Source organism: Dermacentor albipictus, chromosome 1 (genome assembly GCF_038994185.2).
Source record: "Dermacentor albipictus isolate Rhodes 1998 colony chromosome 1, USDA_Dalb.pri_finalv2, whole genome shotgun sequence".
Taxonomy (NCBI): Eukaryota; Metazoa; Arthropoda; class Arachnida; order Ixodida; family Ixodidae; genus Dermacentor; species Dermacentor albipictus.
The window spans coordinates 58684365-58699685 of NC_091821.1; the positions used below are offsets into that span (position 1 = coordinate 58684365).

The 15321-nt window shown below is 40.9% G+C and overlaps 1 protein-coding gene across 10 annotated transcripts in view; it reads right to left on the minus strand.

The window, feature by feature from the left end:
- Positions 1 to 2073: 2073 nt before the first annotated feature.
- Positions 2074 to 15321, minus strand: part of LOC135899377 (uncharacterized) — a 36151-nt gene continuing 22903 nt past the window's right edge. For 3 of the 10 annotated variants that reach the window (XM_065428637.1, XM_065428636.1, XM_065428644.1), the window contains exons 10-11: positions 14673 to 14761; positions 2075 to 4787 (exon numbers count right to left, since the gene is read on the minus strand). In XM_065428637.1, the coding sequence (XP_065284709.1) occupies positions 4738 to 4787; positions 14673 to 14761 (139 nt within the window). In that variant the 3' untranslated portion in view covers positions 2075 to 4737. Of the gene's footprint in view, positions 4788 to 5962; positions 13589 to 14597; positions 14762 to 15321 lie in introns of those variants that run through there. The other 7 variants (XM_065428645.1, XM_065428643.1, XR_010563609.1 and 4 more) reach the window with 7 other exon arrangements.

The following is a 15321-nucleotide window of genomic DNA, read 5'->3' on the forward strand; positions in this document are numbered from 1 at the left end:
GTTTTGACAAGGGGACTTTTTTTTGTTGGGGCAGCAAATAGTTGCTACCCTGACGAAGACAAGTCTCCTTGTTGGAACGTTGGCTTAGAGAGACATTCCTTGTTTGACTACTCTATCACGTCTCCATTTTCTTTTGAACTTGTCTTGTTTGGGCAGTAGCAAGTAGTACACAGGAGCAAGGCATAGTAGGTAGGACGCCATGCAACTGCTATGTGTGCTCAACCTGATCACACAGGGGAACAGCTTTTTAGACATTTACTAGTGTTTGCACACCCAGCACATGACTCACTGTCTAACTGCCTGTTGTGAACAGTATAAGAACTGTGCGCACTGCACACATTGCACTGTCACATTGGCGCATCCACAACTGTTGTTGGAGCAGTACAGTTTGCTGAGTCAGGGTTTTGAGGAAGGCAGTTGATTGTTACAAGTACCAGACAAAGGGACACTAAAGGGAAACAATAAATCAGTTTAGACTAATGGAGTATTGTTTGAGAACCCTGCAGGCAGTCATTTCAAAATAATAGTTTGATTATTAGATGAGGAAATGGAGGTCGAAGTATCAGTTTTGAATTTCGCGCCGAAATCTCAACGCCACAACGTCAGCGTGACGTCAGGGATTCCAAAGTATGTTTTCGCATTTGGGCCGCGTTGGCTGAATAAAGGTTCCCGAAACTTGCCATGTTTAATATTTCATTCCTTTAGAACACAATGTAGTCAATCTGTACCGCTATATATAATTAGTAGGCCCTAGAAGATGCCATCAAATTCCATGACGTCACAGCCCCCAGGTGCGGGAACTCAAGTAGGCGTCGCCACCCGTATTTCGTTCTTGCGCTATTTCTGGCTTACCAAACGTCTTATCGTTGTAAGAGGGGTGTTTTTGGTGTTGTAGAACGGTAATTTACTGATGCAGAAGAAATCGTTTTTCACTTTAGTGTCCCTTTAAGGTGGTGGTGCAATTATCATGGCTCCTTCATCCAACCTGGTATGCTCTATGAGCAGAGTACCAACACTGGTGCACGACCAAATGCCTCCAAGTTACTGAACATTTGATGCTATAGAATTAATGCACAGGTTGGCGAGACGAGACAGATACCGTGAATTACTCTATTTTCTGAATTAACCCTGTAGGACCGAAGCACAGTTCCACAATCATACCAGGAAAATTGGAAAAACTTGTTCACCGTTATTTCCAGCCATGGAGAGTACATCTGTTATTTGAGGTATACTTATTTAGTATAGGCCATTACAAATATTTTTTTTTAACTGTCACAAACTGAAAATTCACTCCTGCATATACTTAACGCAAAGTCCAAGTAAAATTTTTTTTTTTTCCATGCCTAAATCAGCATCTTGAGGCACCAAGCTCAACGTAGGCTTAATAGTCCATTTTTTTTACAGTTGACATTGTATTTGCGATGTTGCAAGATATTAAAGAAACTTGCTAATAAATGCATATAATATTAAATTCACACAGATGCCTTGGGGGAGGGGGAGGCTGCCTATATGATAAGCTAGCAGTGTCCTATAATGACAGCACCATTACTCTCTTAATTATACTTGCAGATAATACAGTCAGAAATGCTTCTAAGGCCACTTGGAACAAAACACACACACTACGCTGAAAGCCTGCGACTGCCACCGCATTTCATAATGAACATATAAAACTGGACGAGTACCAGCCTGCTTAATGCAAGTTGCACTGTAGAACTTTGCACCGACGCCTCCACTGGGGTGTGGTGTCCACAGAAGGGGCAGCCATAATTTCTCACTTTTGACCGAGAACCATATGGCTCCCCATCTGTCTTTAAGGCAGAGAGTTGGGCTAGTTGGAATTTAGACAAAGACATATTCCAGCGCATAAGACAAAACGAAAAGAGGTGCAGAGACAAAAGGACCACCTTTTGGACCACCTTTTCTGTTGTCCTTTTGTCTCTGCATCTCTATTTTTTTTTCTTATATGCTGGAGCATGTCTTTGTCCCCATCTGTCATCCATTCTCACAACACTCATATTTGGCTCACTGGTGTGTACGCTGCACAAAACAGTGGAAACATTGTGCATCATGACAATACCATACTCATTTTTTTTTTACAAAGCATGTTCTTTATTATGGTGAAAATATACCTGTTATGCACTCAACACATCAGAAATGATGACATCAAGGACTCGTTTACAAAACATGACTAGATATACAACAATACAGCATGAACAACCAACACAGCATCTTTATATAAAAGTCATCGATTAGCCACAGCTCACAGTATCCGGTACTTTCCTCACAGTAAATTACATGCAATTCGCAACACAGCAGTGCGATATTTTTCACATGAACTGAAATGAAAGCTTAAAAATCAATTGGGTTTTGCTACAGTTTGCACATGTAATCCTATCCATAAGTGCCATAGAATATGTAATTGCAATGAAATGTGCAAATTTTGTTAGATAGAGGCATGATATGTGCATATAATCCCATGTGACGAAATACACTAGACTGATTAAGAGTGGTATCTAGGACAGAATGCTAATGCTCAGTTCACCTGCAATTTGCACGAGCATAATGCAACATTATGTTTTTGCTCCAATTTCACATGGCAAGCTCAATCACCGTGTAACATAACTTTGCCTGGTGATCGACCAAAACGTAACCGAAAATGAATGCGAGATGATACTTCAAAACTATGTGTGTCAATGCTTAAGCACAATCCGCAAGACTTTCATTGCCAATTTGTGACCATGAATGAAACTTGGAAACACCATTGCACACACAGTGATCAGCACCTGACAAATGTGTGTGACAAAGGTGAACTCCGTTTTGTCAGCTGGGAAGGTGATGACGAGTTCTTGGCAATTTTTAAGAAATATACTGACTACTTATTGAAGGGTCAGGTGATAAATAAAAAAATATTGTGCAATACTTCCGAACAGCTTGGTTGAAGAGCTGCAAATAAATCAGCTGAAATCCGAGAAAAAAAGAAGTCTTTCCTAGAGACAATGGCCTGGCTTGCAGTTGCAATGGAAAAATTGTACTAATCCAGGTCTGCATTGTTACATGATCACCCATTTTCTTCTGATTTGCCTCCATGCAACTTCTTTGTATTTCCAAACCTCAAAATCTGGCTTCGGGAAAGACATGTCGAGACAATGAGGTCACTGCAAGTCCTTGAGACTAACTACTTTTCCGAGATAATAAGAAACTGTAACACCACTGGACCGAGAGTGTGGAGCTCCAAGGTAACCATATCGAAAAGCAAAAAGCAATTTTGGGGGAAAATATGATTCTGTTGTTTTTACATTGCTTATTGAACAAACATGGTACAAAACAGAAAATTAGGAAGAAATTATAAATGAATTGACCTGTTTTTGTCTGTACATATTTATTGCAGCAGTCACTGCACTTTTTATGTTCTGTTCCTGTAGAAGTACATGTTGCATCAACCCTATGTCATAGCATGCAAGACAACTTCCCCACTCTACACTTTAAAAAATCTAGCATTTGTGAAAGAAACAGGATGTGCCACTGATGTAGCAAGAAAAAAAAAACACGAACAAAACAATTTCGTTGTTTTGTGCACTGTGCACACAGTCTACTTTGGGATTCAATGAATGAGCACGACTAGGCACATCAATACTTTATTTATGCGCTGCTGTGTTCTGTTGTTGTATCACTTTTTTCCTAGGCCTGTCTACCATTCTGGGATACTACAAAACACGGTTATTCTCAAGGGATGTGAACAGTTAGCACTAAAGGTCTGCACAACAATAAAGTTTATACAGCTCTAATATTTTTCTGCTTTTTATTGGAACACACTGAAATTGAGTTCCAAACATTACACCACACTTGCTTGTGTGTACGCAAGGCCGCACTTTATGCTATGATTTCAAGGGTATTTTGTCTTGATCACATGTACAGAGATGATAGTCACTTTGATAGTCTGTTTCTGTTGTAGTTCTTTTGAGATTCCACAAAGCTATGCACTATGGATTTTAGCTCACTCAGGAAACAAGCATCAGGGTACTCTTGCAGAAAACAGCCAATATATATGCTATGAATGCAAGCGAGCTACCATATTGCATTACATATAACACAACTTCAAATGACCAAGGTATACTCGGTGCAAAATTTATATTGCAATGAATCGCAACTTTTATGTTCACCAGTGCAAGCAGACGACTAAGAGTCTTCCCACATTCCTTCACTGGCAGGTTGCCCAATTATGTAGTATGTTACACATGTATATGTAGAGTGCAAGGCAAGCTGAAACCTTGAGCACTTAGTGCCGACTTTTACAATGCCTAGTTACATAATACACATTGTCTGATATCTCTATCTTTCTAGTATATTTAGTTTTATGACAAAGAGAAAGGTTAATTAAGCAATTAGCATGACACTTGCACAGACAGCTACAAGTCTTGACATTTTAAAATGATATGAGAAACATACATAGGATATATTTTGCATAAGTGAGCAAACAGATGCTACTTCCCGTTACTGTCGACCACACAAAAGGAAGAAATTAACAATTTACAACCTGCACATATTTGCCATCCTTGGCAAGCTTAAAGTTACCAGATTTTAACCCACGCACAGTCCACAACAGGAAGAATTTCAACAAAGAACACAGATTCAGCTGGCTCACTCAAGGGTAATATTAATGCGCAAATACTGTAAAATACACAAGAAAGTAGCAGAAAACGGCAATTTGAAACTTTTTTTTTTTCCCGAGGAAGCTTTTTAGTTTGGTCCCATCTGTGCTTCAATGCTGTGACCTTGAAAGACCAGTTCTGCAAGTACATGAAATTTGTGCGACAGACTGGCACATGCACAGGGTAGTATTCACTTTATGCTGGCTAAGTCTGTTACAGTTCATCACGGCTATCTGTCTGTGCCAGAGGCCAGCATACACAGGCCGAAACTTCTGTCTTTCAGAAGCACATCTCTGGCAAGGCACGCCTGCACTTGCCAGTTTGCGAAAGCCCTTTTGTAGCTCTTTTGCATGCCACACGGAAAGCTGTCCCCCGAGCGCACTTGGAGAGGTATATGCAAGGTGGAATACAGGACAATGAGAACTTCTATGCTCAAGGGCTCGTATACACAATTCACACAGAAGTAGTGGTTTTGTTTCATTTTCCCTCTGACAAGTGTTGGCTCCAATGCCCTCTGCAGTTATACAACCTAATCATCTCAGTTGTACAGTTACTATTGTCATTACATTGCTCTACTCTCTGCAGCCATTCTAAAGCTAACTGAAGAGAACATCGAGATTTTTCATCCCTTAAGCTTTGTTGACCTTTCCCATGATTTGCATTCACAATAATAGACCCTGCCACCTCGCCTACCTAAAGATTGCTTAAATACTGAGGGTGCCTAGAGTACACATACACAGCCTCACAAAATCACGACCAGACGTCAACACAGGCGTGAACTGCACTAGCACAGCAACCTCTACAACACCCTTTCCCAATGCAAAGGGTTCACACAGGACACTTAATGTAGCAAAGCTGACACCTACACGCAATTTCATGCTATAAAACTACATCTGCACAAAGGTACCACTGTTGTGCAACTGAAATCCACATGATCCGTCAAGACTGACACCCAGTCCGATGCACCCACAGTAACCTTGTTGGCAATTGCTGCATGCACATACACTACAGGCACAAAGAATTACTGCATACAACACAACACTATAAATAGAGTGTGCCAGTACACCACGATGTTCTAGCACAGCTCGCATAACAGCTTCTTTGTGGTTGATCTTGGCGAGAGGAAAGGGCTTGCACACTTTTAACAGACTACTCCATCTCAAAATTTCACTACAGCCCAACATAAATCCAAGCAAGCAGAACTTGTATTTGTAGCATACTTAAAGGGGCCCTGAAACACTTTTTATCGAAGTGGAGAAAGGCATCTGAAGTTAAAATAGGCTACTTCAGAAATACTTTGCTGCAAAAAGTACTCCAATGCATTCAGCAGAAGCGGAGTCATTGGCAATCAAACACTGCCTCCTCTGTGCTCTCGTTCCTTCTTCAATGTCTTGCATTGCGAAAGGTACGGCGTAGTGGGGCATGCCCACAACACTCCACCTTCCAAATGTCACCGTGGCGGACTGTTCAAATTTCATTTTGGATGGTAACGTAGACGCCACGATTTCCGCCTTGGTAGTGCATCCGATGAGAGTGCGTACGAAATAGTGCATCCAATGATGAAATAGTGCATCTATAAGATAGTGAGGACAGGGCCTTCGGTTGAAAAGACAGAGTTTGAGAAAAAGGAGACCTTGTGATCCACTTGCGAGCTACACGCACCGCGTACGACAGCAAAACTGCTGAAATGTTCACAGCAGCGTATGCTACCCGCAGACTATATTATTTCACCAAGCTCGAGGGGTGGTTCAGGGCTCCTTTACTGCAGTTATGGCTAACATAATGGTAACAGGACTGTAGTAAATTTTCTAAAAAGGGAAACAAAGACTGAGAGAGGGAAACTGCGCTATGGAAAAGAAACCTACAAAAAATTACTTCATGTGACTACAATTCCGAAAGACAATATGAACCAAACATGTTATTAAGAGCAAGAGTAAAATGAAAGGAAAAAAAAAAATACTGCTACCACACTTTGAAATCACAATTATAAGGTTTTACTTTCCAAAACCACGATTTGATTGAGGCACGCCGTACTGGGGTACTCCGGAATAATTTGGACCACCTAAATCTTTAACTTTAAATAATTTACCTTGCACCTAAACCTAAGTACGCGGGTGTTCTCGCAGTTTGCAACATTGAAATCAAAATTTATTTAGTTATAATGAAAACAATAACAGATGCCACGCTTTTGAAGAAGCTTGTCCTTGAAGCTGGAAGCCACAACCATGGCCATTATGCCAAGTGCTTTAGGGATGCTAACAGAGAAAGCAGAAACCATTCAGCGTCACGTGTGTTTCTTATCTGACAGCATTCATTAGACTTGCATGGCCAGAAAAGCTAAGTGCCACACACTTTTTTAGCTAGAACAGAATGCACTACCAAGAGAAGTGTACAAAATAATGTAAAACCTTTTCCTGGCCCTAACATTTCCGATAGGACGTGCATCCTTCATGTTTGTTGTTATAGTTAAGTTCATGGAGGAAAGACCATAGTAAAATTCAGCTCAGCTGCCCTGTTAGTGTGACAAAATGTATTCGTGAATATTCTGGCCACTTAAGTATTTGTTCACTAATTTCTTCGTCGGATCAATGAAACCAGATATTGCTGTTTTGTCGAATATGGCAATTGCTTTGCAATAAGCTGGGTACTGTCTGTATAAGAGTGGCACAGTAGAAGCTTGCATAGCAAAGCAGTCCCAACACCACACGCATGTATTAGGGGCTACAATCAACAGAATGAAATACTGGAGCAAGGGTCTAGACTATGTTTCTTATACTTTCAAAAATTCTCAATTCAAGGGCTAGCATATATTACACTACCTTCAAGATGCATTTTATGTCAAATGCTGAAGCTTGGAATAAGGCTGTATTAAAAAACAGACTATGCATATTTCAGAGACTACAGAATGGTAACCCGTAAGTCGGAGCCTTCAATGTATGCTGCATTGATAAGTAGCAAAAGAAAAACAAATTAAAAAGAAAATATTGTAAAACTTATTTATAAACGAAATTTTGAGCAGCACAACTTAAGTGCTGCTGTGTGTACAAGGGCAGGCACAGTTATGTTTGTGGAGAGGAGTGCCAGCATGCATAAAGAATAAATTTAAATGCAGAATCTAGCTACATTGTTCCAGTAATTTGTACAAGGCAGTTGATCACCATTCTTGCCAATCCTGGTACTGTTCACATCATGAACGGCAAAAGAAAAGAATACTGCTAGTACAGCATAAACTAAGTATGAGTCAGGTATGTCACTACACTTGTAGTTGATTGAAAATACGTTTTTTGGAGCACCAACTACTACAGACGCCTTGCATTGCCACAGCATGGGACTCTTATATTTGGTCATATGGGCCTGCCAGCATGGGTGGCCTTGTGTTTTGAAAGGCTGGTTGGAGAACAGCAAGTTTTGGAAGTTGGCCGAGCGTGAAAGGGTACAGTCCAAAATTGATCACGCACAAAACATGCAACAGTTGAAACATTTGTAATTTCATGGCTGACTAAGGAGCCTGATGCGCGTTGCTTTCCCATCAAGGAATGTACCTACGCAGCTCGGATCCATGTAGCGAGGTATAAACAATAATTTGACCACATCTTTCACTTCTGGAGCGTTTCCCGTGATGCTAGTGCATGTGCTTCCATCCAATCAGCTTTGCTTCGTGCTTGACTGTCTCGTCTGCCATCTCTTCATACTGCACTGATATTGTGGCTAACCAAGAAAGCTGTGAAGGTTCTTTCAGAAACTTGTATGCTACAATGTGCACATACAATACGGCGCACTCTCAAATGTCACTCTCAGAGCTGTATAAATGAAACTACAAACTTGACAGTTTGAAAAAAATTAGCAAGCATCATAATCTGGTTAACAGCTACGACTAATTAGCTAAATGGTTTAAAAGCAACTGCATTTCTGAGTACTGCCACTTGTTCTATGTACTGCTTTTCCATTCTAATGTGTAACATTTATCATGTTTTGCTATGTAGTTCATAGTACTTAACTGATACAATTGGTGGTTCAGTTGATTCCAAGTTGTTTTTCTTCTTGTTTGCAATTGTGCAATTTAGTGCATAAGCTTAAGTGCTAGTCTAAATGCTGAAAAGGCTTGTGTCCACACACAGACAAGCTCTGCACCCTGATGGAACCCAAACAGTGTTTTAACACCCAATGATGGTGCACTTTAATTTTTTCATCCTGGCATACTTTCTTAGTAAATGTGCCGTGCTGGACTTTCTGACAGTGGTATGCACACTGCACATGGCTGTTGCTAGCAATGCATTTTGGCTTCACACAAGGCCACCCATGGATGAAAGTGCAGAGTGGCGCCACCCAACTTTAGTTGCAACAAACTGTATATGGCAAAGTGTCCATACATAAATATCATTCATGTTCTATTTTAGGGTAATGAAAAGAATAACATGATCTTGCATGGAACATTCTCAGCAGCTCCCATGTTAAAGGGCCCCTCATTAGGCCTGCCATTTTGTACTGACAAATGCAGTGCATACAATGCGCAGTAACGATCGTGCCTGCAAAGTATTACACCATTACATGCCAAATGCCCTGTGCCCTTCTCCTTGCATGCGCCGCACCCCCACCTGGACAGTCGACGTCACTCACAGTGACACGCGACTTTGAGAATTATTCAAGGCAACAGCAGTTACTTGTTTGATCTCATGCTTCAAGAGGCAAATTAAAGTTCGGAGCAATAATAAAACCTACGAACCGAATGTCTGCGTGTCTTTGTTTTACTTTTGTACTGCAGCAAGAGAGATGTACTTCCGTTTCGTCTGCTTATTCCCATGTCGTGCAGTCGCGCATGTAGACAATGAAACTATGCCATTTTCTACAGTGTTCCAATGTATGATCATGCTCTGTGATCTACTTGTGTCTGCCTCAGTGTTGTGTGTTGTGTAGCACCGCTAATCAGGAGTTCTCATCCACAGTGTGCAAAATTGTACGCTGTGCGAAACAAGACATGTGCACGACCGTCAAGCAATAGCTCATGTGCACGACCGTTACCAGAAGTGCACCGTGCAGCCAAAAAGTGAAAAAAGGAGGCTGTGGCCCCTGATGTATGTGTCACGCGTGATCCTCCAGCTCCAGTATGGGAGAACACAGGGAAGGAATTTTGCTTGCGGAAGCTAGATTGGGGCAAGTGGAGAGAGTGTCTATGTTGGTGGTGACGCTCGCCTCCTGAAATCATGGGTTCATGGCACTTGATTTTATCTTGTCTGTTAATGAACAAATATGAAAAATTACTGTGGTAGAATGCTCCCTAGAGGGCACGTAACAACTTCCAGCAGATAACCAAAATTTGCTTGCTACGCGGCCTGGTGAGGGGCCCTTTAAACTGTGCTCTTGTGTCTAATTGAGTGTCATAATCTACATTCAACATATAAGAAACCAAGAATGGGATAGATATAACTACATGTTAGGGATTCACACAATAGTTAGTGAAAACACAAAGAGTATAAAACGAGGCAATATTCTTGATACATTTGGAGTGGTTGAGAAGTTTTTTCTCATAATGGCTAGTGTAGAGTTCCACAAACACAAACCAACATTACCAGGCATTTTTTTATACAGAACACTTTATTTTAAAAGAAACTGTCGCATCTAGGCCCCTGCCGTTACTTCATACATGCTACGTGACTAGGCAGACATTAGCATTAAAAAAAACTGACAATAATCTTGCTAATTACCTAAACTGTGCTAATTAAGTTTTTAATTACTCATTTTAGGGCACACATATTTGCAAAATTGAAGCAAAGGAATAGCGAAGTCATGCCTGCTAAGCAGAAATCTTAAAGCCATCACTACTTTTGTGAGATCCGTCCACAAAATCTGCTAAAGAATGCTCGGCGTTCCAGGTAAGATCATTCCAACTTTTGGAGACACGCTTTTAGGAAACTTAACTGCAATGCCCATGTATTTCGTAGCACAGTTTAAGGTCATAGATCTCAAAAGTGGCGCTAGTTATAGGATTTCTGCTATGCAGAAATGACTTCACTACTCTTTGGCTTCAATTTCACAATACCATGTGTTCTAAAGTGAGTAGTCAAAAAGTTAATTAGCACATTTTTGATAATTCACAAAATTATGGGAGAACATTTCTTGCTGGTAATGTCTGCTATCTGCAAAAATGGCAGGGGTCTAGATGAAACTGCTTCTTGAAGAAAAGAAAGAAAAGAAGAAGAAGAAAGTGTTTCGCATAAAAGGGAACACCTGGTAAGTTGGAATAATTTCTGAGAAGGAACATTAAAACATATATACAGATGAGCAACTTTAAAAATACGTACATCTGATTTTTTTTCACAAGGGACACCTAGATCAGCGGCATTTTAAGAACTTGAATGTTATAAGGTCATTTAAGGAAAATATCAAGTTGGGCTAGATTGATAAAGTATTTGTCCAGAAGTCTATCATTGTGTTTTGTGCACCCATATATAAATTTGTTGTGTAGAAAACTGCCGCCGCAGGTCCCGCTGCTGCTCCTAAATTTGAACAGCCCACGGCAAAGTGGCGTAGTTGATGTAATCTATATGTGGCCTCCCTCTATGCCACTGTTGTCATTTAGAAATTATATATTTAGCTCTATATACAAAGCATATACTGCTTGGTGACTGCAGGTGTTCTGCTTGCATGAATCACTCTGTGGATCTTGTGTACAGGATGCCGGATACAGTTACTTGAGCCTAAGAGCCAGAGTGGGTGGCTGCTGTCTCAGGGGTGGCGGTTCATTCTTTCAAATAACTTTGAGTGCCCTGCGATTTGGTGGGGTGGGCTGGACCCCACCTAGGTTTCGGCCAAGGGTTACAAAAAAAAAAAAAAATTGATGCCACTTCCAGTGGGCATTGGCGGGACATAGCAGCCACTCTCTGTGAATCAGCAGCGCCGATCTCAAACATGAGCGGTACTACTGTCCACAGCAGGTGGCGGTGCTCCCATTTTCCATCTCTGTTATTTTCTCACTTACAAAAAGCTCTGTTTTCATTATGAATGATGAATTCATTATTACAGACGCCGAATCTTTCAATGCAGCTGGACTTAATATTTTCCCTTAGTGTCCCTTTAAACGCATGAGCAAAAGTTCAGACAAAAATTTTTTTTATGACAGTTAAGTGCCACAATTTCAAAGCCCTCTCAAGCCCAATTCACTACACTTCAATAAACTGCTATGATAGGTGATAAGAAGGCAAAGATTTAGATTATTTCAAGTTACAAGCTACTAGTTTTACATACACTGAAGTAAACTTGTCTAATTTGATTTTCACACTCGTATGAGTAGACTGTTGACCTTCATAAAGCTAAGAGAAGTAGTAGTGGAAATGTTTCTCCCTACACAACGGTCTCGAAGGGGCCCAGAATGGTCTATTACTATGTAGCAGGACTGTGGCCTTAGTAATGCTGCTACATGGTGATGAGAGAAGCCCAGTATGGCAGTTGCCATGGCACTACTACAGGTATGCATCTGCGGAAATTACAAGCGTACATACATCAACCCTAATAGATGTTTACCTCTCTTCCCTTCACAACACCGAAAGACAAGAATGGGTTGTCATTGTATGTGTCAGTTGACTTGCATATGAGTTAAAACATTCTTTTCAATTTGTAAGTTCTTGTAACTTAAAAATAAAAACATCAACATATTCTAGTGTACTAAATATGGCAACACTAAAGCACCAACATCTAATCACCAACCTTTTTGTCAGAAACCAGAAATTACAAAGGGCTCTGGTACTTTGAGTGCAGAGTCAACTCCCACCAGTGCTGAAGCCGTGCAAGAAGACAAGCTGAAGTCGTGCCAGAAGATGACTGCACCATCTTATACACTGTAATCATACCTCTAGCACCCATACACCCAACAGGTCAGGTTTTAGAGAATTGCAAATATTACATTTAACTGTTGCAGCTGGCTAATGTATGTATACCCTGCTGTATCACAACTTTTGCAGTAACCACCCGTTTAAGTTCTCGGAGCAAAAAGTGCTAACAACTTGCCTGCTATGCTTTTTTCCTTTTTTTGGCAGAAAGTTTCTTTTTTATCTCACGAAGTAACACTTGTGTGTGCACTGCACAGCAGGTACTCATACACCTTGCCTTTGTGTTTGCCTTCTAAGCCTTTTACTTTTACTGTTCAGTGGTACAGCAAGAAGATGGAAGTTGGAAAACTGACCCTAGCAAATTTATGCAGCAGAGAATGCTAGATGGTTGAGGTCCAATGTTCACAAATGGAGCAATGCACTTTTGCTGCAGATGCAATGTGTAGGCATGCAGTGCCAGAATTTACTTAATTCCCCAATGGCAACTTTCTCCGAGTACTGAAAGATGGGCTGCTACCGGCAAAAAAAAAAAAAAAAAACGAAAAATATTTTTCTGAAAAAAAAAAATACAATGGTTATGTCACCTGAAAATTTTGAAAGGTACTGTTGAATATCAAAAGAACCATGTGCCTCAAGCCTTGCAATGTTGAGCCTTGTACCAGGTGAACCCTGGCCACACAAGGAAATTGCAATGCGTGGGTTTGGTAGCTAGGAAGTGGCTTTATGGTTTCACTATGACACAAGACATGGTTATAATGGAACAACCGTGGAGGAAATTGCTAAGTGGAATGCTCTGGGAGCAGTACAGATAGGCACACCATTTTATTCATGTGCCATTATGCCCCAGTACTTAATACCTTGCATACAGGGAAATGTTCTGGAAAATATGGCTGCATACTGTCTTAACAGATAGACTCCTTTTGAATATATAAAAAGTAAAGCACATCACAGTAAGATCCTTAACACCTCAGTGTATTCCAGGTCTATTAGACCCAACAAGTATTAACCTTTTTTTCTTTACTTCGCTTGATCTGTGACTTTTTCTCAGAGTACACTGTATGAAACGTTGTGGGCAATGGGGGCTTTAGGGTGATATACTGAAAAGGCCAACAGTACCTGAAACAAAGAAAACCACAATGAACTTATGTCGCTTTTGAGAAAACGTACAGCCTATGAAGCCCAAATTCAAAACTTCTGTATATTGGCGTGCAATGTTCCGCTGGTTCAGTTTAGGCAGTGGCTGTTTTTCCTTTCACATAATTCACTAATAGATGCACAAGATTATGCTTACTACCCTCAGAAGTGATAACCAATGTTACTCCTGACCGTGGCAACAAGTATAAAACACATGACTGAATGGCAAGTGTTGTGTGAACCGTGGTCACATTTAACAGCAGACTGGTGAATGACACATTATGGCACCTATAGAATCGATACTGCATTACATAAGGCTCACTATGCCATGAGCTTAGAAGAAATGAAGGTAGTGAGAATGGGTAATATCTGCCACGATAGTAATATCTGCCACCATGGTAATATCTGCCACACTCTCATGGCATCATACACATTTTTACACACTGATCTGCACTCAAACACAGAAGGGAACGCAATCACAGCTGTATCTCAATTAGTGGTGCACTGCACGTGATGTACAATTCAGCTTTTAAACAATTTACCTGCAATGTAACAGTAATAAAAATCAACGTTTTCCCTCACATAAGTCACCAAAAAGCCCCCCTGTTTTTCTTGGTATTAACTACTGCTGGCCTTATAAGGACACACCGATAAAGCAACCCTTTCCACCACGAATCAATTGGTGACAAGCTGGGTGATACAAAACGAGCCCAGGAGGTGCAATGCAGTTCACATATAACTTTTAGGCTAAGTAGAGCATATTCACATCCTCAGAATTTGACAAGGATGACTATGCTTCAGATCAAAGTTGCACTGCATCAGGCTAGTCAAATAACTTTGGACCCACTGTGCTAGCCTGGCAAACTGTCGGCTACTGTGCTCATGCAAATAGTACAACCACAGTGTAATGTTCAAAGAAGATGAACCCAAGCATAACTGCAAGCAGTATGTGCCAATGCACACACACATAAACACACAAACAGGCACACACACAAGAAAAATATAGTAGACAGTCCTCAACAGGTGCACCTGTCTAGATGGTGCACAGATGGTCATCTGGAAGCACCTGAGGGTTCTTTCAGGGCATCTACAGTCATCTGTTCAATTTCTGAGATCAGCTGTTCTGTTTCCATGTCAAAGCCTCCAATCTGGACACTGCAGAGAATGATAGCAAGACACACACCACTTGAAAATGACCTAAAGAATATACAAGTGCCCTGAAACCTATGCATCATCTGCAAGCAAGCACTGCTGCCCATCCTATATGGTGACAAATTAAAAATGTGATGATGGAAACAGCAACTACTGTAATATTGCAACAGACAGTCCACCTAAAATCTAGAGCAAACCGGGCGAAAAGAGGGCGTGGGCTAACTTTTGATGCACAAGAAAGAAGAGCTGGGCAAAAAACAAAAATAAAATAGATTGTGGCCAAAGGTTGTGAAGGTTATATGCCCTTGTTCAGTCTTCCGCAAGATTTTCAAAAGAACAGTCAATATCACTGTTGAACAAAATTTTGATGACCTTGTCACGCACATGGTCAGACATGTAGTTGGCAGGCAAGTGGAAGGGGATTGTTCAGCATTGTTCGCTTATCTCCCATGGTATACCTAGCTTCCGCCAAGGTCACCATGCACAGCAGCAAAGTGGGATGGACCAAATATGACTGTCTGTCCCAGTCAGCCCTGTTCTTTATCTCTGGCAGTAGCTAACTG